This window comes from Meles meles, chromosome 16 (assembly GCF_922984935.1).
Source record: "Meles meles chromosome 16, mMelMel3.1 paternal haplotype, whole genome shotgun sequence".
NCBI lineage: Eukaryota > Metazoa > Chordata > Mammalia > Carnivora > Mustelidae > Meles > Meles meles.
In genome coordinates this window covers 58,631,664-58,657,425 of record NC_060081.1, presented here as the reverse complement: position 1 = coordinate 58,657,425, position 25,762 = coordinate 58,631,664, and the positions used below count along the sequence as shown (strand labels likewise).

At 47.3% G+C, this 25,762-nt stretch overlaps 1 protein-coding gene across 1 annotated transcript; it reads left to right on the top strand.

The window, feature by feature from the left end:
• The first annotated feature begins 7,466 nt into the window (after positions 1–7,466).
• Positions 7,467–20,238, top strand: AHCY (adenosylhomocysteinase). The gene is made up of 10 exons (XM_045981405.1): positions 7,467–7,621; positions 11,945–12,135; positions 13,245–13,320; positions 14,806–14,955; positions 15,856–15,968; positions 16,430–16,637; positions 16,726–16,813; positions 16,914–17,031; positions 18,017–18,211; positions 19,326–20,238. The coding sequence occupies exons 1-10, from the start codon at positions 7,594–7,596 to the stop codon at positions 19,455–19,457; spliced, it is 1,299 nt and encodes a 432-aa protein (XP_045837361.1). The 5' UTR covers positions 7,467–7,593; the 3' UTR covers positions 19,458–20,238.
• Positions 20,239–25,762: the final 5,524 nt, after the last annotated feature.

Genomic DNA, 25,762 nt, shown 5'->3' with positions numbered 1-25,762 from the left:
AGTGGGGCTCGATTCCAGGACCCTGGGATCATGACCTGAGCCGAAAGCAGAGGCTTTAACCCACTGAGCCACCCAGGTGCCCCCCTATATAGTATTCTTGAAATGACAAAATTATACAGTTGGACTTGTTTAGTGGTTGCGGAATAGAACCAGGTAAAGTGGATGTGGTTACAAAAGGGCAACATGAGGGATTCTTTTTTTTTTTTTCATTTTATTTTATTTTTAAAAGATTATATTTATTTATTTGACAGAGATCACAAGTAGGCAGAGAGGCAGGCAGAGAGAGGGGGAAGCAGGGTCTCTGCTGAGCAGAGAGCCCGATGTGGGGCTCGATCCCAGGACTCTGGGATCATGACCTGAGCAGAAGGCAGAAACTTTAACCCACTGAGCCACCCAGGCGCCCCCCCCTTTTTTTTCATTTTAAGTGACACATTTAGGGGCTCCTGGTAAAGCCTCTACCTTCAGCTCATGTCATGGTCTCAGGGTGCTGGGATCAAGCCCTGCATCAGCTCTCTGTTCAGCAGGGAGCCTGCTTCCCCTTCTCTCTCTGCCTGCCTCTCTGCCTACTTGTGATCTCTCTCTCTGTGTCAAATAAATAAATAAAATCTGTCGAAATAAATAAATAAAATCTTAAAAAAATAAATGACACATTTATTTCATGATCCCTACTAAACTGACATTTGATATTACAAATTTCTGTTATTCCTTCTTTTAAATTCAATTAATCAACATATAATGTACTGTTTCAGGGGTACAGGTCTGTGATTCATTAGTCTTGTATAATACCCAGTGCTCATTACAACACATACCCTCCCCAATGTCCATAACCCAGTTACCCCGTCCCCCAACTCCCTCCCCTCCAGCAATCCTCATTTTGTTTCCTAAGATTCTCTTATGATTTGCAACATGAGGGATTCTTTTGGTGATGGAAATGTTTTGTATCTTGACTGCATCAGGGTCAGCAACCTGGTTGTGCAGTTTTGTAAGATGTCATCACTGGGGGAAACAGTGTAAAGGGACCATGGGATCTCTCTGTATAATTTCTTACACCTACGTGAGAATCTTCAATTAGCTCAAAATAAAAAGTTTATTTAAAAAAGGATAAAGGTTGGAGATGGTATAGTCAAGTTTTTCACCCAAGAAATTAGAAAATACTTGAAATATTATACCTAATTTTGAAGAGTATCAAGAATAGGAACCAAATATCTGGAAGGTAATTTGGCAAGTCGGATCAAGACTTTGACAAATACTGGGTTGCCCGGGTGGCTCAGTCAGTGAAGTGACTGAGTCTTGGTTTCGGCTGAGGTCATCATCTCCAGGTTGTGAGATCCAGCCCCTTGTCTGGGCTCTGCACTCAACCGGGAGTCTGCTTGAGATTCTCTCTCTTCCTCTCTCTGCCTCTCCCTCCCATGCTCTCCCCCCACAAAATAAATCGATCTTTTTAAAAAAAAAAAAAGGACTTTGAGGGGCGCCTGGGTGGCTCAGTGGGTTAAAGCCTCTGCCTTTAGCTCAGGTCATGTCCCAGGGTCCTGGGATCGAGCCCCGCTTCGGGATCTCTGCTCAGCGGGGAGCCTGCTTCCTCCTCTCTCTCTCTGCCTACTTGTGATCTCTGTCAAATAAAATCTTTAAAAAAAAAAAAAGGACTTTGACAAATATTGATATTCCTTAAGCAAGCAATTCTATTTGTTTATCTGAAGCCATAATGTATCAAAGGTGAGACGTGTTATTTCAGGGAAACTGAAACAACAGATGCTTGGCTACGTAAATTGTGATATATCCACAGGCTGGAATTTCTGTAAGAAGAGAAACTGCATAATATAGGAGTTAAGAACAAATTTTGGAGTCTGACCACCTGGGTTGAAATTCTAGTTTTGTTTTTTTTTAAGATTTTATTTATTGATTCATTTGACAGAGAGACACACAGAGCAGGGGAAGTGGGAGAGGGAGAAGCAGGATTCCCATGGAGTGACACGGGGCTCAATCCCTAGGACCCCGGGATCATGACCTGAGCCGAAGGAAGACGCTTGACGACTGAGTCACCCAGGCACCCCGAAATTCTAGTTTCTTTACTTATTAAGTGTGTCACTATGGGGTAAATTACTTAACCTTTTTGTGCCACTTTCCTCATTTGCAATATGAGGAAAACCTACTTCTTAGTATTATGAGGATTACTTAGTATTATGAGGATTAAATGAGTTACTATTTACAAAGCACTTTGAATACAACCAGGCATAAATTGAGAGCATTATGAGGCCAGCTCTTATAATTTTAGGTATAAATTTAGGTATAAAAAAAGAGGTATGGGGCGCCTGGGTGGCTCAGTTGGTTAAATATCTATCTGCCTTCTGCTCAAGTCATGATCCTGGGTCCTGGGATTAGGCTGTGTAGAGCTCCCTGCTCAGCAGGGATCCTGCTTCTCCCTCTCTCTCTGCCTCTCTCCGTGCTTGTGTTCTCTCTCTATCTCTTGCTATCTTTCTGTCAAATGAATAAATAAAATCTTTAAAAAAAGAGGTATAAGACAGTTTATACAATATGATCTCAAATATAGAAAGCCTATAGATGTAATGAAGAGACCTAGAGGAAATTCATCAAAACGATAAATCATAATCTCTGAATAGTAATTTCTCTGAATTAGTTTGAGTTTTTTATACTTTTCTATTTTTTTTACATTTCACATAATTATCTGTTTAATAGAAAAAGTTATTAATTTTCCGAAGTGAGAAAATGGATTTAAAAGTGCTTTGTCGCCTGTAAAGTGGTGTATCCACATGAAGGTAACGTACTTTTTGATTAGCACTAACCCTCTAAGGTGATGTTCTTATTCCTATTTTACAGTAGAGGAAAATGAGGCTCAGAAAGGTGGTGTGCTTCCCCAAGGATCACAGCAGGAATGTAGACAAGGAAGTTTGAGACTTGACAGGCAATGGGCAGGTGGACGTTCCCTCCAGGAGAGGAGGATGACAGAGAAAGGGGAATGGAAATCACTTCTGAAGAAACAAACTGGAAAATAAAGTAGCTCAGGCTATATGGCACAGAATCAGATAGACCCTGGTAAACTTTCAGCGGGATGTTCTGGCTAGGTTCATTCTGGAGCAGGAACCTTTTGTTCCAAAGGTGCAGAAATGCACATTTCAACAATATATCATTTTTACCTACTAAATTAGCAAAAACAAACAAACAACAACAACCCCTCCCCCAAACCACAACCTATAACAAAAACAAGGATAATATAAATGCTGGTAAACATGCAGTAAAATAAACACAGATACCACAGGTGATTTTTAGAAAATATGGCAATAAAATCAGGAGGAGCCTTAAAAATGCTTATGTCCAGACTAGAAGGTATTATGCTTAGCAAAATAAGTCAATCAGGGAAAGACAACTGTCATATGATCTCCCTGATATGAGGAAGTGGAGATGCAACGTGGGGGGTTTGGGGAGTAGGAAAAGAAGAAATGGAACAAGATGGGATCAGGAGACAAACCATAAGTGACTCTTAATTTCACAAAACAAACTGAGGGTTGCTGGGGGGAGGGGGGCTGGGAGAGGGGGGTGGGGTTATGGACATTGGGGAGGATATGTGCTTTGGTGAGTGCTGTGAAGTGTGTAAACCTGGCGATTCACAGACCTGTACCCCTTGGGATAAAAATACATTATAGGTTTATCTTAAAAAAATGAAAAAAAAAATAAAATAAAAAGGCTTGTGTCCAGGGGCGCCTGGTTGGCTCAGTCGGTTAAGCATTTGCTTTCAGCTCAGGTCATGATCCTGGGGTCCTCCTCAGTGGGGAGCCTGCTTCTCCCTCTCCCTCTGCTGCGGTCCCTGCCTGTGTGCACTCTCACTCTTTCAAATGAATAAATAAAATCTTTTAAAAAAATGCTTATGTCCTTTGATCCAGTTAGTCCAAATCCTAAGATTTTTCCCCCAAGGGGGTGATCCAAAATATATTGGGAACTCCGCGTGAATGAACAACTCATTGTAGTTCTAATAGTGAAAAAATGGAAAAACCTGTGTGATACATCCACTCCAGGAACTTCAAAAAAAAATTATCCAGGGCGCCTGAGTGGCTCAGTAGGTTAAGCCACTGCCTTCAGTTCAGGTCATGATCCTGGAATCCCGGGATCAAGTCCCACATCAGGCTCCCTGATGAGCAGGGAGTCTGCTTCTCCCTCTGACCCTCTCCCCTCTCAGGCTTTCTCTCTCAAGTAAATAAATAAAATCTTTAAAAAAATAAAAAAATTAAAAAAATTATTCTTGTACATATTCTCTTATCTTGCTAGGTTACACAGATGTATGTATGTGCCAAAATTAATCTGTATAATACTTAAGTTCTATGTATATCACTGTTTACCAATTGCATACTTTTTTTTAAAGATTTTATTTATATCTATTTATTTATTTATTTTATTTATTTGTCAGAGAGGTAAGGAGCACACAAGCAAGGGGAGAGCAGGGAGGGAGAAGCAGTCCTCCCACTGAGCAGGGAGCATGATATAGGACTCCATCCCAGGACCTGGGATCATGACCAGAGGCAAAGACAGACGCTTAATCGACCAGGCCACCCAGGCGTCCATAAATTGTATACTCATGAAGAAGAACATGGTGGGGGGGGGACTTCCCCTCCAGATATCAAGGTTTACTATAAAGCTTTAGGGGGTCCTGGTTAGCTTAGTTAGATAGAGTTAGGTAGAGCATGTCAGTCTTGATCTCAGGATCATTAGTTCAAGCCCCACACTGGGCAGAAAGCCTACATTAAAAAAAAAGATCTACTATAAAACTTCGGTCATTTCAACAGGGTAGAGTTGGCATAGATCAACGCATCATCAAAACAGAGAATGCAGAAACAACCATGTATTTATGGACAATCTGTGACAGCTGGCAGTGTTGGCCCCTGGGGTTAAGGAGGCACTAAGTAGCACCGAGGGAACTGCTTACCCATATGGGGAGAAAAATGAAACAGAATTTCTACCTCATACCAACTGCATACATATTTGAATCATAAACTGTGGGAAGACAATACAGGAGAAATTCTTTATGACCTTGGGATCTGTAGACTTTCTCAAACAAGACAAAAACTTCCTCTATGGGAAAAGATAAATTTGACTACATCACACCGAAGAATTTCTATTTATCAAAAAACAGAGAGAGGTTGAGAAGACAAAACTATAAACCGGGAGAAGACATGTGCAACCCTTACAATTGGTATGTATCCAGAATATGCAAAGAATTCCCATTAACTGAAAAGGAAAAACAAACCACCTATTGTTAAATGGGCAAGACAACTTTTACAGAGAAAGGATCGCAGATAGGATTCATATAATAAATAGCATACGAATAGGTGCTCAACCTCATTAGTAGTCACAGAAATCCAAATTAAAACCACACAGAAGATCATGTCATACCTGCCAGGTTGACAAAAATAAAAATTGATACCAGGACGTGCTGGTAAGGGGACAGAACAATAATTTTTATCCAAAGTTGGTGGGGTTATAGACTGATGCAACCACTTTGGGAAACAGTTTCATATTATCCAGCTAAGTTGGACATGAGCATACCTGCTGACCGTTAGAGCAGTATTATGTGTAGTAGAGAAAACTGGAACAAGTCAGTGCCCATCGACAATTTCATGAATTAGTAAATTGTGATATATTTATACAATGGAATATATGGGAAATAAATGAACCAGAGCTACACCATCTACACAATTGACTCAAAAACAATGCTGAGAGAAAAGCAAGTTGCAGAAGAACATGTACAGTATGATTTCATTTTTACAAAGGCAAAAAAACGGCCAAACTAAACAATGTTGTGTTTAGGGATAGTCACATAGGTAATAAAACCCATTAAGAAAAGCAAAGGAGAAAGGAAGAAAAGAAAGAAAGAAGAAAAGAAGAGAGAAAAGAAAAATGATTAAGACAAAATTCACCGTAGCAATAACTTCCAGGTGGGGAGAAGGGGCATGTGATTGAGAAGGGAAACAGGGGGCTTCTGGCATATGGCAGTGTTTCAATCCACAGACACATGGATCAACCTGACAGAATGGTCCTAACAGCCATGAGTGTGGGTGAAATGGCACAGGAAGGAACGTCAATCCTTAAAGGCATTAGAGAAAGAGGAAGTTTCCAAGGTCAGAGAAGGAACTGAGTGGGCAGGAATAAATACTGGGAGGAGAGACAAGAAGGAGACAGGAACAAATACTGGGAGGAGAGACAGGAAGGAGGAAGGCAAAGGCATATTGTGTGCTGCAGTGGGATGGAAATGCAGGCTGAGGCACATTTGTTGGATTCAGCCAGGTTTCCCGATGACCTTCCTTGGCTGTAGAAATTTCAGCCAAGAACTGGGGTAGAGGCCACATAGCTGAGAACTGAGTGGGAGCTAAGAAGTGCAGATCCGGGAAAGGGATAACAAGGAAAAAGTTTGAGAAGGGGAGGAAGAAAATGGATAGCCCCTGGGGGGTCTGGTGGGGGCCAGGGTTCCTTGAGAGATGTTAAAGGGTCTTCAGGTGGCCAGTTAAAAACACAAGAAGATACATTTCCACATCCATAAGGTCAACAGAAATTTGTCAGACTGACAAGGGGTCACAGAGATCTGGAAAAACAGGCCATCTCAGATACCACTGGTGTGTGGGGGGTGTGGGGCGGGGCAGGTAAAATGGTAAAAGTACCTTGGAAACCAAATTGGCAATGTCAGCCCAGAAACTCCACGCCTGGGTACATTTCTGCCTCAGACACACCCGCACACGTGCACTAAGAGACAAGGACAGAAATGTCCATTGCTCCATGTATACAACAGCGATAGACTGTGTATAACCTGCACATCAGCATGGAACAGATAAATTAATCATGGAACGTACACCTGAAATGGTATCTAGCAGCAAAAGCAAAAATAAGTACATTTTAAAGCTATATGCGTGACTCGTACAAATATCATAGTGACAGAAAAAAGCAAGTTGCAGAAGGCTACGTACAGTATGGTACCATTTACATAATGGTCTTAAATACAGAAGGAATTCTATGAAACGTTTAACGATGTACACAAATGCAGTAAAAGTAGTAAAATGCGTGCAAATTTCCCTAAATTCAGGAGAGTGGTTACCTGGAGGGGAGGGTGGAATTATCTGGGATGTGCTAGGTACCTGACATATTGCAACTTTACGTGTAATCCTTTTGGTAGGTATCATGCGGTCCAATTTACTAATGAGCAAATTGCGGCTCAGGGAGGTGAGCTGGTTAGAATAGCAGTTTCGACTATGGATTTCGTGGCTGAGAACGAATGAAAGAAAGGAAGCCTCGGGTTTGCTCTCAGGACTCTCCCGGAGCTCTCTTCCAGACCCACCACGGACAAAATCCGGGTTTTTTTCTCAGCAGGATTGGAAGTCGGTTCCGGCCCCTGCCCCCTCCCTCCGCGGCTTTGGGCCCCGCCCCGGACCGCTCAGTACTAGCGGGACTCATGAATATGCAAGATAGAGGAAGATATTTAAAGGCGCCGGCGCCTATCGCAGATCCCTGCCCAGCGCCGCCCTTCCTGCGCTAGCCAGTAGTCCCAGGGCTGGTTCCCTTCGCCCGTGTCCATCACTCTGTGCGGAAACTGCCAGCATGTCGGACAAACTGCCGTACAAAGTCGGTGAGTTCCAGGAGCGCAGCTACCCGCGTGGGCTCCACATCCGCTGGGGGCTTGTTGGGCAGGCGGCCGCGGGCCCTCGCGGGGCGCTCATGGTCCTCTTGAATCTTTGGCTCGGCGCGATCTTGGCTGCGCGAGGCCTCCTGGGGGTTGGAGTTCTCAAGTCAAAGCGAGCCGGTCGTTGAGGCGGCCGTGGACTACAAGTCCCGGCGTACCGCGCAAGGCCCATTGCCCAGGCGCGGGCTGAGGAGCGGCCAACTGGCGGTGTGTTGCGCCCGGAGGGGGCTGGGGTAGGCGGAGATCTTGCACCTGGCTGCGGCCTGGGACTGTTGGCACCTGCAGGGACCTACTCCAGGAGGCCAAGATCCTGTCGTCTGGACCTGGATCCCCCTTGGCCCGCTGGGTGGACCCGGACAAGTGCCTACCCCTGTCTGGGCCTCCTGTAGGGAAATCGAGGGCGCTGGAGTCCCTAAGGCGTGTGCGGGGGAGAGGCCTGGAGAGTTAGCCAGAGGCCGGCACTAGTCCACTCACAGGAGACTTTGGGCTCGTTACTCAACCTCTGGGGTCACTCCCCTGGTCAACAGGGACAGTCGTGCGGCGAATCTCGAAGAAAGCTTGGAGTGCTTAGAAAAATCCTTGCTGTCCTGTGGATCGAAGTTGATAAACTGCCATTGTTTTTTGGGCGTTTACTATGGGATGGGCACCACCTTTGACCTTTATTCTACATTAATTCATTTTATGTCACGGTTTTTTAGGGAAGGGACTATTACTTTCTCATTGGTTGATAAGTATGCATAGACACAGGAATAAAGGTAGCTTGTGCTCAAGATCTTACAGCTGGTTGGTATTGGAGCACGATATGAATGTAGGCCTTGAAGGCCTCTAAGCACACCCCTTTCACCACTCTATATAATTGAACACACTTGGAGCAAACTAATGAACTCTCAGCACAAACCTGTTCAGACTGCTAGCAGGTGGTTTGGTGTTGTTTTTCACAACTAGGCAGAGAGGCAGGCAGAGAGAGAGGAGGAAGCAGGCTCCCCCGCGGAGCAGAGAGCCCAATGCGGGCTCGATCCCAGGACCCTGAGATCATGACCTGAGCGGAAGGCAGAGGCTTTAACCCACTGAGCCACCCAGGCGCCGCCTCAGGCTGCTAGCAGTTTTTAAAGTAAATTCAAGACACCATTAAACCTGGAGAAAGGCATGAGTATTTATGGGGCACTTGCAGTGTATTTGGTGATTTGCTTGTGTTAACAAAATAATATTTGGAAGTAAACTTTATCCCAATATACAGAGGAAGAAACTGAGGCACTAGTACGAAGTACTTCTAAAGATGCCCAGGATGCCTGGGTGGCTTAATGGGTTAGTTGGGCTCAGGTCATAATCTCAGGGTCCTGGGACAGAGCCCCCCTGCTCAGTGGGGAGTGTGCTTCTCCCTTGCCCTCTGCTCCTCCCCCCTACTTGTGCTCTCTTACATAAAATCTTTGGAGAAAAAAAAAAAAAGATACTGTGGAAATGGTAGCTTATCAAATAGCCAGTTGCCCCCGTGAAACTGAAGTCCCAGAGAGGTTAAGTAAAGATCTCATTGGTGCCTGAGCTAGAATAGGGTCATGTCATACTGTGGAGAGATCAGCCGGCCAGGGCTGAGGGCCTTTTTGGAATGTTGCTGATGGGCTGGAAGAGGGTGAGGCAGTGAAGGGGGAAAAGAGGAATCAAGAAATCTTAAAGATTTTGGCTGGAGTAGCTGGTCAAATGTTGGTTTCATTTCCCTAAAATGGGAAGATTGGGGAAGTTGAAGTTTGAGAGGGAGGATCCCAAGGGCTCAAATGTGACACTCATAGATCTGGGTATCCAAGTAGAGATGCTGAGTAGATAAGTTGGATTATATGAGTCCTAAGTTCAGGGGAGAAGTTTGGGCTGGAAATGACATAGGAATTGTTGCCGTAGGGAAGGTATTTAAAAGCTGTAATGTGATGAGCTCACCTGGTAAGAGAGAAGAGGGAGATGATGGAGCCCTGAAGGCTTCCAAACATTAGAGTCAGTTATAGGAAGAGGAGCCAGGAGGGTAGGAAGAAAACCATGGGATGACAGGCATAGAAGCCAAGAAAAGAAAGGGTTTCAGAAGGAGGACATAATTAGTGGGAGCAGTGCTTCAGGGAGAAACATGACCATAGATAATCGACCATTAGATGTAGGATCAGGCCAGTCTTGGGAGACCTTGAGAACAGGTTTAGTGGAGTAATGAAGTTCCACAGGAAGGTGAGAGGTGCCCTGGGAGGGAGAGTCTTAAGCAGGCTCCATGCTCAGCACAGAGCGTGACACAGGGCTCCTCCCTCTCACAACCCTGCGATCATGACCTGAGCCAAAATCAAGAGTTGGACACCTAACCAACTGAGCCACCCAGGTACCCCAGCCTAAGGAGAGTATATTAAGAAAATCCTACGATTGGGGCGCCTGGGTGGCTCAGTGAGTTGGGCCTCTGCCTTCGGCTCAGGTCATGGTCTCAGGGTCCTGGGATCTCTGCTCAGCAGGGAGCCTGCTTCCCCCTCTCTCTCTGCCTGCCTCTCTACCTACTTGTGATGTCTACCCGTCAAATAAATAAATATTAAAAAAAAAGAAAATCCCATGATTGCTGAATGTGCTGTGAGATTTGTGGTCTTAGTATGGTTGTAATTTTCCTCCTGCCGGGTTCACTGGCTTGGGTGCAGTGGAGGGTTGGGTGAGGGAGTTTTGCCAAGGAGTTCTTAGAGGCAACAGGGGAGTCTTCCACTGTGGAAGAAATTGAGAATAGAAGGTGGTGTGGTGAGGAGTGACTGGAAATCAGTAGGATTAATGCATTTGAGGTTCTGACCTGATCAGCTTTGCCCTTGCTGGAGTTTGGGCTCCAGAGGGAGAGGATTGGAAAGATGGGACAAGGCCAGAGCTGGTTTTGAAATCAAGATTTCCAAAGGAGGGTCAGAGTCGGTGATGAGCTGCCAAGGTGAATGGGTGGGTGTGGGGTGGGAGAGTGAAAGGGGAGGGTGTGTGTGTTGAGGCACTGGGGGAGTAGTTCCTCGTGTGGGGGAGGAATATTTCTTCTCTGAAATTGTTTAGATGTACAGTGGGAAGCGGACTTAGTTTTATTGTTATTATTCTCTGCAGTTCTTTATCTCCCACCCACTACCTTTTTGGGTGATTGCCAGGACATAAATTTCCCTAAAGATAAAAATCGCCAGGAGTCTCAGCCTGGAACTATTGAATCTTTTTCCAGGGGAGGTTTACAAGGATGCCTGATGACTCTTTTTTTTTTTTTTTTTTTTTTAATAAAGATTTTATTTATTTATTTGACAGATCACAAGTAGGCAGAGAGGCAGGCAGGGAGAGAGAGCGAGAGGAGGAAGCAGGCTCCCTGCTGAGCAGAGATCCCGATGCAGGGCTTGACCTCAGGATTGACCTCAGGACCCTGAGGCCATGACCTGAGCCGAAGGCAGAGGCTTAACCCACTGAGCCACCCAGGCACCCCTGCCTGATGACCTGATGACTCTTAGCAGGGACGTTTGTAACCACTGACCTAGGGAACGAGCTGGTGTGGCCTGGGAGAGAGAAAGGGTGAAATTGTTAGAAGAATATTGAGATGGTGAGAGAGCTCATTATAGTATCCTTCTTTCCTGTCTGAGAATCTGGACACATTTGAGACATTTGGGGTGGCAGAGAGAAGCCAAAACAGAACTGTCATTGCTGATAACATCAAAGCCAGAGAGTGTAGGTGAGTGTTGAAGTCCTATGATCCTGCTAGCAAACTGCCAAATTCAGTTACTCTGCAGGTGCAGGCAAGGGGAGCTTAGGTAGGTCTCCATGTGAAAGAACTTGCTCCCCGCAGGCTGGTTGGCTACTGCTTGCTTGCAGAAGGGAGAACTGAACTAAACATGCCCTTCACTCCTCCCAAGTTTACCAATCAGACGTGCCACTCTGGTTTCCCCAAGGGCAGAGGGAGGCCAAGAGTATTAGTTACACAGGTGAGTTTACTCCCAGTGGAAAGAAACATCGGTAGTGGGGAAGCAGCATTTTCATATGGTCAAGGAGATCAAGCAACAGTGTTGTAGTGACCCCTTGGTTACATGTGTTCTCCCACAAGGCTGTAAGCTGCGGTTAGGCAGGGACCACGTCTGTCTGTCTTTGATTGCCCTGTCTCCATAAATCCTTGTTGCGTTAGTGAGAGTGCACTGACCAGATTGCTCACTTGAGTGTTTTGTGATGATCCATTTTGTGGATGAGTGAGAATGGTGGTGTTTTGTGGTTGGTGGGAGGAGGCGGCTCACAGAACTCCCATCCATCTTGGTCCTACAGCCGACATCAGCCTGGCCTCCTGGGGACGCAAGGCCATGGACATCGCCGAGAATGAGATGCCGGGCCTGATGCGCATGAGGGAGATGTATTCGGCCTCTAAGCCGCTGAAGGGCGCCCGCATCGCTGGCTGCCTACACATGACCGTGGAGACAGCTGTCCTCATTGAGACCCTCGTGGCCCTGGGTGCAGAGGTGAGGCCCTCAGCATTTCCTGTGGGGGGTGGGGACGTCCAACGTGGTGCCCCTGGGGCCCAGTAGGGGCTCCAAGCTTGTCACAGTGCCATCACCCTTTGTGGTGACTGTTCTTACGCATGTTTTTGCCCTGACTGCGAAGATAGTTTGAGTTCCTTCAGTTCACATCCTGCTGACTGAGGAGCTCTGGGTAGGAGAAGACTCAAGGCTGATGTCCCACTCAGTTATCTAAGGACTGTCTCTCAAGGGCCCTCCCAGGGTCCTGTGCCCGCCATGGACCAGTCATGGTGCCAGGAGGATGGGTGTGCTCTCGTTGTCTCAGCCTGGGTTATAAGTACCAACGGCTGGCAGCGCTTCCAACCTCTCTGGGAGTTTTGGAGTACGATGGTTTCCCGAGACACGGCAGGGAAGAGCCGCCAAAACCAACTAACCAAGTCTACCAACCCTCAGTCCTTGGACCTCTTACCTCTCTTCAACGTTCACACTCAGAGGTCTGATTTCATGGCGTTAAGTACTGTCTGTATGACTCCAAAATACATGTGTTAGCCTGGACTTGTCCCGCAACTCCAGAGCATGTGTCCGGCAGCCGCTGTGTCAGTCATCTCCGCTGAGAGATCTAACGGACATCTCAGCCTCACCCTGTCCAAACTCATGATTTCCTGTTCCCCTCCTCCTCCTGCAGTCTTCCTCATGTAAGTAAATGGAAACACCAGCCTTCCAGGTTCTCTCCGTCCAAGGACCTGGACTCCTTTTTCTCTCTCCCGCCAGCAACTAACCCCACAGCAAATTCTGTCATCTCGGCCTTCAGAATAGACCCGTCGTCACCTCCGCTGCTACCATGGCATTTCCTGTCTGAACTCTTACGCAGCTTCCTCACTTATCTCCTTGCTTCCTTGTGGAGCCCTTTGCCCTCTCCATAGCACCAGGTGATGTTTTAAAACCTAAATCGGGTTTTGTTGATGCTCTGACTCCCATCCATTCACCAGTTGTCCCCAGCCTGTGGTTGAAGAGCCCGCTGGGCCTCGTCCCCCTTGATCCAGGGCTTTGCTCGATCCCTGTCCAGTGGATGAGCCGTCTGACCAGCAGCCCTGTCTCGTTGGCTGTTCTAGGTGCAGTGGTCCAGCTGCAACATCTTCTCGACCCAGGACCACGCAGCTGCTGCCATCGCCAAGGCTGGCATTCCAGGTGAGTCCTGTTTGCTGCTGAGGGACGTGGGAATGCATAATGGGGCTCTGCTTCCCCCTTTTCTGCCTCACTGACTCGCACTGCGACAGGTTTTCCCATGGCAGGGGAGAGGGGTCCCGGTCACAGAATTCTAGCCTGATGATTTAAGGAAAGGGTTGTTTTGTCCCACTGTCATCTAAAACCCTCTGGAATGCACTTCCTGGCCCATCCCAAATCATATAACCAGGGAGGCTGGGATCCTATGATTGGGAACCGCATGATGCTGAGGAGGGGAAGTTCCTTAAAGGAAGATGTAGGTCTATTTCCAAAAGAATCAGGGGGAATACTGGGTGGAAAAATAGCCTCAGAGGTCCATTGCTTAGAGTCTGATGGTCTAGGAGGCTGAGGAGAGACTTCATCACAAACTGCTAGAGAAGCAGGTATACATCTGCTGGGACTTTGGGAGGGAAGTGGTTAGCTCTGATGGTGATTACATAGGACATTCACAATTCCCTCTAACCAGCCTTAGGTGGAGGGAATGGGTGGGGAAGGACCCTTCGAGAGTCTGGATTGGCAGCTTCCCCCAATCCTCTGCCTTATTTGGCTCCATGATGGTTTTCTGGGAGAGGCCTTGTTTCCAAGACCACTGTCTGCTGTAGTTGGGGGGAGAGGGCAGCTGGGCCTGCTTGGCTCACAGGAGATTCACAGGAGCCCAGCATCGGTGTCCCATTCTGGGCCGGCAGTTAGGGGGAGGCCTGGATTCTGGTGCCTGTCCGGGAATGCCCATGCAGAGTGACCTGGGCACATCTTAGCCCTTCTCTGGGCATCAAAAATGAATGATGGTAATGCCTGCCTCAGAGTGTTACTGCAAGGAAAAATGAGATGGAGCATGAGGCAGTCAGAATAATGTCTGGCACAGAGAAAGTGCTCCATGCATAGTAGCTGCTATTAGTAAGTTTTTGGCCAGACTTAGCCCAGGACAACCCACCACAGAGACTGCTGGGCCCTCAAGTCCTTTCAGTGCAGAATGGATCTTGGATCTTGGCTTGTGGGTCCACCTGAGTGTGGCTCAGTGATCCTGTAGCACTTTGCAGCATTAGGCATTGTGGGTGGGAGCCCTGGTCACTAATTGCTGTCCCCGCCCTTGGAGTCCAGACAGAAGGCGGTAGGGAAGGAAATAATTATTTCCAGATACCTATATCTGGGGGGCTGTACTTGGCCTCCATCTCACTTAATCAGTACTGTTAGAGGTGAAGAAACAGGCTCTCCGAGGTGAAGTGCTTTGTTCAAAGTCCCCCAGCTGGTGAATGGAGAACCAGGATTTGCTTTCAGATCTAGCTGCTTCCAAGTTATGTTCTTTTCACCGCCTGAGTCCTCAGAGGGGCTGGAGGTGGCCGGGGATGGAAACTCGGTAGAAGATCGTATTGGCTGTGCTCAGGTGGCTGCCTGCAGCAGGCCTTCAGTGGGGAGGGCCAGTCCCGATGTATTGTGCCACCCGACCTCCAGTGTACGCCTGGAAGGGTGAGACAGACGAGGAGTACCTGTGGTGCATTGAGCAGACGCTGTACTTCAAGGACGGGCCCCTCAACATGATTCTGGATGACGGCGGTGACCTCACCAACCTCATTCACACCAAGTACCCACAGCTCCTGTCAGGTAAGTGGGGTAGGTGGGTGGGCAGGGTATTGGTAGGCTAGATGGGGCCTGCTTGCCCGTGTGAAGGCAGCAACCCTGGCAGAACTCCATGCCTAGAGCAGCAGATTCTGTGGAAGATGGGAAGATAGTAAGATGGCAGGCTCCTGCAGACATGCTGGGGCCTGGCCTCTTGATTTCTGATGGTGTGGAGCTGAGGTGATGGGGGAGGTCTGGCTAGGGTCTGGTGTGAGGGCTGAGAACAGCTGGGAAGGAGTCAGCTTTGTTAAATCAGGGTGGGAAGGAAAGTAGAGGGGGTAGGGAGTACAAAGGCCCTGAGGCAGGAAAGGATGGGCTATTCAGGAAATTGGAGGGAAGCCAGTGTGGCATTCCTTTACCGAGGAGAATTGCAGGGTGTGGACGGAGCTTTAATGAAGGGCGGATGTGTGAGGACTTAACAGGTCAAAAGAAAAGAGTTTGGCTTGATCCTGAGAGGAAAGAGAAGTAATTGGGTGGTATTAAAAAGATTTCTCTGAAAATATATACCTTAAAAATGGCTACTGACTGGGCTCTGTGTAGAAGATGGGTTGTGGCTGGGAGACCAGGTGAAAGATGATGGTAGCAGGGACTAGGGCAGTGGCAGTAAGAACGGAGAGCTTGGGGATTGCTGGGAGACGGGATCCTTAGGGCTGGTGATGCTGGTAACTCCCCTTGCATGCTGGGCTAGAGGATCGGGTGACTGGTATCAGTCACAGAGATGGGAACCCAGAAAGAAAAGCAGCTTTTGGGAACAGAGATGAGGAATTTGGGTGAGTCGAGGTGTGGGCTCTTTGAGGCTCTTGGGGTCTCATCCCAGAGGCACCACCATTACCCTTTGGTCAGCCCCTTCCTGGCCTTAGCCTCATGCCCTCCTCTCTTGTCCAGGCATCCGAGGCATTTCTGAAGAGACCACAACGGGGGTCCACAACCTATACAAGATGATGGCCAACGGGAAGCTGAAGGTGCCTGCCATCAACGTCAATGACTCAGTCACCAAGGTGAGTCCGTGGGGCAGTGTCATGTTCAGCCGTTCATTCCCAGTGCAGCTCAGGAGCAGGCCTCTGAAGAAAGGCCCCTGGGAAGGCTGTAGGCTAAGGACTTGAAGCCCTCATTTGACAGGGGAAAAGGGGTAATGATGACTGAGGGTAGTAAGTGCATTAAAGAGGGAAGAATTATACAATGAGTTTCAGAGCTAGACAGCCCGAGCTTTAAAGTGAAGCAGATTCTAGGCAATCTCTCTTCACAGTTGATCCTCGGGAAGCCTTCTAGACTGGCATAGAAGGGCTAGGGAGAATGTCTTGGGCTGATCAGAGCAAGGGGCATACGAGCACATTGGCTGGTGGGGAGAAGTCACAGGAAGTGATCAGCCCAAGCCCCACTAGGCCAAGACGCTGAGAGTAGGTCCGAGGCCCCAGGGCCTTGCCTGCCCCCGTCACCCCTTTGCCCCCTCTTCTTTCAGAGCAAGTTTGACAACCTGTATGGCTGCCGGGAGTCTCTTATAGATGGCATCAAGCGGGCTACAGATGTGATGATTGCAGGCAAGGTGGCAGTGGTAGCAGGCTATGGCGATGTGGGCAAAGGTTGTGCCCAGGCCCTGAGGGGTTTTGGGGCCCGCGTCATCATCACGGAGATCGACCCCATCAATGCACTGCAGGCTGCCATGGAGGGTATGATAGGGCAAGGGTTGGCTGTCAGCCACTGGGGCCAGAGGGGCAGGGCCACCCTGGATGACCCGAGGACACCATCTCTGCACAGGCTATGAGGTGACCACTATGGATGAGGCGTGTCAGGAGGGCAACATATTTGTCACCACCACAGGCTGTACTGACATCATCCTTGGCCGGTAGGTGCCAGGTTGGGGGTCGCAGGGAGCGAGGAAGAAGGCAGGCTTGGGGCTGCTCTTTGTCCCTGACAGCCTCCCGTGGGTTGGCACTCCCCAACAGGCACTTTGAGCAGATGAAAGATGACTCCATAGTGTGTAACATTGGACACTTTGACGTGGAGATTGATGTCAAGTGGCTGAACGAAAATGCTGTGGAGAAGGTGAACATCAAACCCCAGGTGAGAAGCTGCAGCAGGGTGGGCAGATGAAGGCAGAGGGGGATGTGTTTGTGGGCTGGTCACCAAGAAGAGTAGCTGAGGAGGCTCTGGCAACCCGGGGAGTGGAACGGGGGAGGACGAGGGCCTAGTTTCCGGGCCACTTAAATCAGAATCTTAGAGTGACACCAAGACATCCCCATATTTTTTTCCCCATATTTTTTCCCCTCCCACTTCGACTAAGCATGGTGATCGAGAACATGGGATTTGTCCTCAAAATGTCCAGGCTCAAATTGCAGCAACTTGACCCTTTAAACTTCAGTTTCTCTATCTGTGAAATGAGGATAATAATAGTACTTAAATCATAGGGTTGTTACTGGAATCAAATATAATAATTATATACGAATATATAATTAGTTTGTGTATGCTTTTAACCCAGGGCACATGGCAATAATAATGATAATAACATTAGTTAGTACTTACTGAGTACTTAGTATCCGCCAAGCCATGTGTCAAGGGCTTTACACGTGTCAGCTCATTACATTCTCACAGCAGACCTGTGAGCTCTGCAGCTCAGAGCTCCTTAAAAACTCTTGGCTCGGGGCGCCTGGGTGGCTCAGTGGGTTAAGCCGCTGCCTTCGGCTCAGGTCATGATCTCAGGGTCCTGGGTTCGAGTCCCACATCGGGCTCTCTGCTCGGCAGGGAGCCTGCTTCCCTCTCTCTCTCTCTCTCTCTCTCCCTCTCTGCCTGCCTCTCTATCTACTTGTGGTCTCTCTCTATCAAATAAATAAATAAAATCTTAAAAAAAAAACAAAAAAAACAAAAACTCTTGGCTCTTACTATTGTGAGTGCCAGACCCTGTGCTGGGGGTTGTTCTAGGACAGTCCAGTCCCTTCACAGACACTGCTGGAGGCAGGAAGGCCTGCTAGACAAGAGGGTAGGATGAGGCAGGGATGGATATTGGGAACAATGTCCTGCCAACCCTCACTGCTGCTCTGCCCACTTACAGGTGGACCGCTACTGGCTGAAAAATGGGCGCCGTATCATCCTGTTGGCTGAGGGCCGGCTGGTCAACCTAGGCTGCGCCATGGGCCATCCCAGCTTTGTGATGAGCAACTCCTTCACCAACCAAGTGCTGGCACAGATAGAGCTGTGGACCCACCCAGACAAGTACTCTGTTGGGGTCCACTTCCTGCCCAAGAAGGTGGGTGTGCATTTCTGCCCTCTTAGGGGTCCTCCCAGAGTCCTCCACAGGGCAGAAATCATTCTCTCCACTTATCAGAGGAGGAAACTGAGGCCCAAAAGCAGGGACTGACTCCCAGAGAGCAGCTGTTGCCGCTAGGGGAGCTGGCCTTCCTCTAGAGTGAGTGATCCATAAGAGAGCAAAGGAGGAAGCTTCAAGTGCCTTTTAGGACCTAGTCTCCAAGTCCCACAACATCATTTCTGCTTTATTCTATTCAATGGAAGTGAGTCACTCAAAGAGCGAGGAATTGGCTCTGCCTCTTGAAGGAAAGGATATTATGAATTTATAGACAAAGAATGTAAGGAGATATTGTAAAACAGTCAACCGCCATTTTAACCTAAAAGGAAACCCTTGGCTATATAACAGAGAAGTCTAAGAGTCAGACAGTGGACCTAGGGATTCATCTTCCTTTGTGTCTTGGCTGTTCTCTTTAGATTCACTTCACTTGTCAAATAGACTTGCCACTGACGAGCTGAGACCGATACCGTCCCTGTTTAAGATTCCCTCCCTGGGGCGCCCGGATGGCTCAGTTGGTTGAGCGACTGCCTTCCACTTGGGTCATGATCCTGGAGTCCTGGGATCAAGTCCCGCATCGGGCTCCCGGCTCCACGGGGAGTCTGCTTCTCCCTCTGACCTTTCCATCTCTCATGCTCTCTCTGTCTCTCTCTCAAATAAATAGATAAAATCTTAAGAAAAAAAAAATTCTCTCCCTGTTTAGGAATCGAAGAATCCCTGTCTCTGTCATAGAAAGTATGTTCTGTTCATAGATAAATTCCAGAGCAGCGTTTGGTAGTTGCTTGGGTTGGTGGAGGGTGAGGAAGGAGATATAGTTGATGGTCTCACCAGGGCTACTTGGAGGGGTTATGTTGCATGGTTCCCTCTTGAAGAAAAGGAGCTGGGCAGCCAAAAACAACTCATCCAGTGAGGCTGGCTGTCAGGATAGAGTGAGGTAATAAGTATAACACGTATGATGGATTCTCCAACAGAGTAGTTCTTGTCTCTGTTTGTAGCTGGTTGCAGGTAAGGGGTCCCAGAGCATGACACTGATTCTAGATCTTCCTGTGTTTCTCTCTAGCTGGATGAAGCAGTGGCTGAAGCCCACCTGAGTAAGCTGAATGTGAAGCTGACCAAGCTGACTGAGAAGCAGGCCCAGTACTTGGGCTTGTCCCGTGATGGTCCCTTCAAGCCTGATCATTACCGCTACTGAGAACCAGGCCTGCTGTTTGCCTTATAGCTGCTGGCCTTGCTGGGGTCCCACCTCTCTTCCCCAAGAGCAAATGGCACCAACTTTGAGATAGGTTTGTTAATGTCCCCTATTAACTCCCCAGAGCTAGTCACTCCATCTTTGGCCTCTGGTGCATCCCTCATGCTAAGTGTGGCAGACGGAGTTGAGAAGCCCCTTCTCAAGCCCTGGTCATCACAAGTACATAGGAGATACCCACAGGGAACCATGAGCTCAGGGGTTTTGGAACTGCTCAGTCAGTCCTTACTTGGGTTGGAAGTCAGCAGTGGTGGTCACAAAGTGCATGCATTTTACCATCTAGGCCCTCACCTAGCCTATGGACTTTACACATGTTCTTAGTTTACTGATTCACTGGTTCCTCAGCCCATGACAGATGAGAATGAACTGTATCAGAGAGCTGGGAGGAACTTTTGGGAGTTTGATGTCCCTGAGAGCCTGCTTTAGTACTGGGGATTCTCTGGTTTAAGAGGTTTCACAAGCAATGAGGTTAGTACTGTCAGTTTCTATTTTACACAGGTTAGAGTATACTGTTAAGGGAGAGCAAGAAAAAGAGAAGTGACACCCAGAGGTTGAGAGGGGCCAGAGAATCATAAAAGGAGCCATAGATCTGCCACCTCTTTGGAACACGATGGTTCCTGTCACAACCCTGGATCAAAAAGATTCATTTGGTTTATAATGTTTTATGTTTATAATGTTAAAAGACAGCAGGAAGATGGTTAAATAAAAATTTTGGTGCCTAAAAGAATTCTGAGCCTTTATTATATAGATAATCCACAGCCAATAATAAATGCCGTGAATAAGAAGCAATAGTTGCCTGCTGATGAAGACAAGGGTTTGTCTGCAGTTTGGGTGGGGTGATAAAACTGCAAGCAAACCCTTGAACTTGGAAGAATGGGTAAAGTGAAGTTATCTCTTGAGGTATGTGTCTTGTAAACTTGCATGTTTTTAACCTAATCTATCACTTAATAGGTGAATTTAGCCCACTTATATTTATTATAATCCCTATTCAAAATTTTTATCTACCTTATTTTTTTGTGTGTTCCATTCATATTTTCTTTTTCTCCCCCTGTATACTTTGGATTGATCCAGTGCTCCTTGGGTGGAGCTATTAATTTATTGTGCATCTACTGGATGCTAGGTGCTTCATAATTGATTTTCTTAATCTCACAATAAGCTTAGTAATAATGTTACACCAATTTTATAGTTGAGAGTGGAGACTCAGAGAGATTAAATGTTTTTCCTAAGGTGCCATAATTTATAAGAGGCTACTTATAGGAAATTGAGGTCCCTCCTATTTGCTGAAATGGTCATATATTGAACTCTGTGCTGGTCCTGGAAGTCAAGAACTCACCTGGAAAGGGTAACTGAAGACTGTTCTAAGGGTCATTCACTGGATGGAGAGCCTGATGGAGATATTGGGAGGTTTGAGACCTGACTAGCCTTCTGGGAGCAAGCTAGAGGGAGAATACACTTACAAAACAGCTTTGCCATCTCCTGGTATTTCTTTTTCTTTGCTGCTTTCGAGTTCAGTTCCTGGCGGTAGTAGAAGAAAGGCACAGGGAAGAGGTAATGCTTGAAATGGATTTTGAAAGAACTGGTGATTTTTAACAGGAGGAATTGAAGGAAAGGGTATTCCAGACAGAAGAGCTAAAGCAAGCGTGAGTTGAGGGGATGGAGTAGGATAGAGTTGTTCGGCTGTAGTTTAGGAGAAGCTATGAGATAAAGGGCTTGAAAGGTGGCCTGGGGGATAGGAAGGATAGACTTGGAACACTAAGATGAGACCTCTGGTTTTAATCCTTGAGCCATACAGACTCCTCAAATGTCCCTACTTGACTGAACATTCCACAAATGTGGTTTGTTCATTTTTGTATTCTCAGCCTCCGGCTATGAGGTGGTATTATTCCCATGTTACTAAGGACAGGTTCAGAGAGGCCAAATGGCCTGACCCTAGGTCATACAAACATTATTGCATATATGATATGTCTCTACTGTAAATAATTTTTCAAATTTTCATACTTCCATGATTACCAGTAACAAATGACATAGGACCCACTTCTCAACTGATTGTGACACCAATGGTCAAACACCCATTACCATGTCCACTGCTGTTTCTTGTATACCTAATTGCTTACCACGTATTGTGCTAAGAAAGTGCTTATTCCTCATGATAACCTCGTAGGGACTTGCATTCCTGTTCTACAGATCAGCAAACAGGCTCTGAGAGGAACCACGAGAGTGAACTAGTACCTTTGTACTAGGTAGGATTCTGAGCCCCAATCCAAACCTTATCCATACCCCAGGACTTCTCCACATTTGGATCAGTAACTCTGGAACTGTAATACAGATGCACCTAAAGGTAGACTTCCACCAGAAAGTGCTGCCCACAGCAACCTCCTCAGCAACTCTACCATGGTGGTCTTTGGGACAATGACTTCTCATTGGAAAAGAGGGGCAGGCCACTGTTCATCTGCGCCAGAGAGGTTAGACACTTAAGCTCACATGGCAGTCACGCTGCTCCCTCCCAGAAGCCCTGTGTGGAAGCACATTCCCTTCTCTCAAGTCAGCCTCCTCTCAGACCTAGGAAATACCTTTCTAGAATTACCTTCTGTGATATCCCCGTGCCCCACTCCCCATCTCCAGTCTCCCAGGAATTCTGGTTTCTGTTATCCGGGCCTTCCCCCCTCCCCACTTTCCTCTTTGGAAATGTCCTGTTCTTAGAATCTTTCTTCTTAAAAAAACACCCCTCCTACACTGTGTATCATGCATCTTTCAAGCAACATCCTTATTCATTAAGATATAAATGTACACTTACTCGTAGGAATGGGAATGGCCTCAGGTAAACTCAGTAAAACTACACTGTGTATTAAAAAATAACCCTCTCCTCTTAAATCTGTTTTCAGCCTTACCTCTGATCTCAGGTCTGCTGATCTGTCACATGTAACACTGACCTGGTACTCACAATGAAAGATGATGTGTCTTCTATGTCCCCTGTCCCCACTGCTGTCTGGGCTCCACCGTCAAAGCTTCATGGGGTAAAAAAGGAATTGGCTGAACGTTCTGTAATACCTAACCTGGCCATGGCTGTCTCTGCCCTGCTTTCCCCGCAAGAAAGGGAGAAAGGAGGTTAAAGCCTTTGAGGGCTGGGTGGGGGTTGTGGAGCAGGGGTCTGGGGTTTGAAAAGAGGAGACATGGGTCTGCTGTTAACCCACCACGTGACTGGGGCACGGACAAGGATCTACCTCAGGTGGCTGTTTTGAGGGTCAAATGATGTAACATGTATGAAGAGTTTCATGTCAAATTTTAAGTGTGTCAAGCACAGTGAGTGTGAGGGAGCAGTTTTGAGGGCAGAGAATTTAGAATACTTGGAAAATTAGACAATACTGTAGAAAAATCATAGGCTCTTAGAACCAGGAAGGGTCTTAGAGCATTTGTAGAGCCAAATCCAACAGTTGTATGTGGAGAAGTGGAGGCTCAGAGAACTTAAGTGACACACAAAGTCATCCTGCAGATCCACGTGTCCAGCTTGCCTCCAGATAGAGCTTTTCCCTGCGTACTAGGCCCCTTTGCTCACATCCACGTGGTGGCAGGGCCCTGCTAGGCTAGAGGTGCTGGCATCCTTTTCAAATCCTGTTGGGGATAAGTAATAAGATTGGAGGGGTCGTGTGGGCCTGTTGGTATCAGTGGGAACTAGAAGAGGCAACAGACAGCGGTCACCACTGCTTTGGTGGGTGGTGGTGGTGGGGGTCTGACGTTTCAGGAAACCTCAGGAATCCAGACTCTTATACGTGAGACCCATTCAGGACTACCCCAGGGAACGAGACTAGGAAATCTGCTTGAAGTGATGGAGGCAGCCAGGGGTGCTGATGTGATCCAGTTCTTGTCAGCTTCAGTCAGTTCCTCATCTATCAGCTCTCCAAACTGGCTCAAGGACAGGCACGTGGCTCAAATGGGTCCAGACTCAAATGCAGGGCTTTAGGACTTTTACTGGAAATCTGGTGTGTGCAATGTAGAACATTTCCCAACCGTGACCCCAGGACCCTGCTCTGGGCTGCCTGGACCCAGTGGGAGCTGTGCTCGTTCCCAGATTCCCCCAGGACTACTGCTTTCTCTCCAGGCTGGAGGAGTTACGATCTCACAACGGGCCTAAAGTCCCCAAGTACTACGCACTGGGCTTTTTCTCTTTTTTTTTCCTTTCTTTTTTAAAAAAAATTTTTTTTTTTTTAATTTGACAGAGAGAGAGGGATCGATCACAAGTAGGCAGAGGGGCAGACAGACAGAGAGAGGGGAAAGCAGGCTTCCCACTGAGCAGAGAGCCTGATGCGGGGCTCGATCCCAGGACCCTGAGATCTTGATCTGAGCCTAAGGCAGAGGCTTAACCTACTGAGCCACCCAGGCGCCCCCCTCCTTTTTTAAATATTTTTTTAAATTTTTATTTGACAGAGAGAGAGGGAGGCACTGGGCTTTTTCCAACAACTGCCATAAGTATAACTGGCACCTAAGTCAACTCTGCCCAGCACCCTAGTGGTCTGCCTGCACTCACACTTGTTCTCATACTTGTCCTGTTACCAGGGAGAGAAACAGGTGGGTGGGACCATACATCTACAGTGTGTCCAACAGAATGCCTTGCTTCAGCATGTCTCTCTGCGGGGACCTGTGCCTGCTTTTCTACTATCTGCAGGCTTATGTGTAACTCCAGTAAAGCCTCTTCCCTTACCCAGTGGTTCTTAAACCCAGTGTGCATCAGAACCATGTAGAGGGCTTACTGAAACAGATTGTTGGGCCTACCCCCAGAGCTTCGGATTCAGTAGGTCTAGGATTGGGCCCTATAATTTGCATTTCTATGAAGTTCCCAAGTGATGCCTATGCTGTACAGCGATCATTGTACAGTTTGCCTCCGTGCTTGTTGCACAGCAGATGACAAGGGCAAAAGAGACCTACCTGTCCTGAAAATGGAGAAAAGGCATGCTCTTCAGTGGGGCTGCTAGGTTTGGGAAGAATATAAACCCAGATCTGCTTCTTTGCCCCCACTAGGGGGAGCCAACCTGAGGGGGACATCACCACAGAATTGGGGGACAGAGTGACACATTCTGTCTCTCTCAAGTAGGCAGAGAGGCAGGCAGAGAGAGGGGGGAAGCAGGCTCCCAGCTAAGTAGAGAGCCCAATGCAGGGCCTGATCCCAGGACCCCGAGACCATGACCTGAGCTGAAGGCAGAGGCTTAACCCACTGAGCCACCCAGGCGCCCTGGAGTTTTAAAATTTAATCCTTACTTAATTTTGCTTTATTTGATTCAGTTTAATGTATCTAACTTGTTTGGATTCTATGTGATCTTTGATTTATGTCAATTGCCATTTCATATGATTTGAGATTTATTTGATTTTGTTTGATGCTCACTGAAAATACAATTGAACGATTTGGATTTACCTTCTTTCACGTTAGCAAACTAGTACTGCTGACCTAGTTTAAGACATATTTGATTCCTGTATGACCCTTACAGATTTGTCATGAGGAATCGCGCGGTAGAATGTAGAGAGCAAGATGGAGTCACTCATGTCAAGCAGGGGCCTGTGTCAAGCAGTGATGCAAGCAGCTAAGGGCGTTACAGCTAAGACCAGATATCACTGAGACCAGCACCAGCTTTTGACACACTCTGAAGTGATAACCAACGGAAACAGAGGAGGTCTGCAAAGGCTCAAGACTGATTAAATCCCTTTTAAAAAATTACACCCCCCCCTTTTTTTTAACATCCCTTTTAAAAAGAGGATATTTGCTGCAAATTGTGAAGATTCTTCAGACAGTGACCTCTGTCTGATCACTTCAAAGCCCAGCTGCTGCTGAAGGCTGCCTAGTTGATGTCTGAAAAGAACAGAGCTCCTTCTTATTATGTTACTCTTGAACATAATAAACAGCAAGCGCCAAGAGCTGACCCAGGCCGGAGTGAGGCCTTATCTCAACTGCTCGCTCACAGATTTTCACCTTTGGCTTGTTAACGTCCTGTCCTCCGTTCTATGTTGTTTGTCAAAGCAAAGCACAAAGAGTTGTGCTTTGCTTTGTGTGATCCTTAAGAAGACAAGTTAAACACGTGGTGAAATGTTACCGCGTTTAGAATACTGAATCTGCTTTATAATTGTTAATCTTGCTCTATGACTGAAAAAGCTGACCTTGTGGAAAGACACAGCCCATGTGTGAGTCTTCATAGAGAAATCCTGACAGGCAGCTTCGCGTGTTCTCAGGTTTAAAGGTCAGGAAAAGGTCTGTCTCCAGCAGAGAA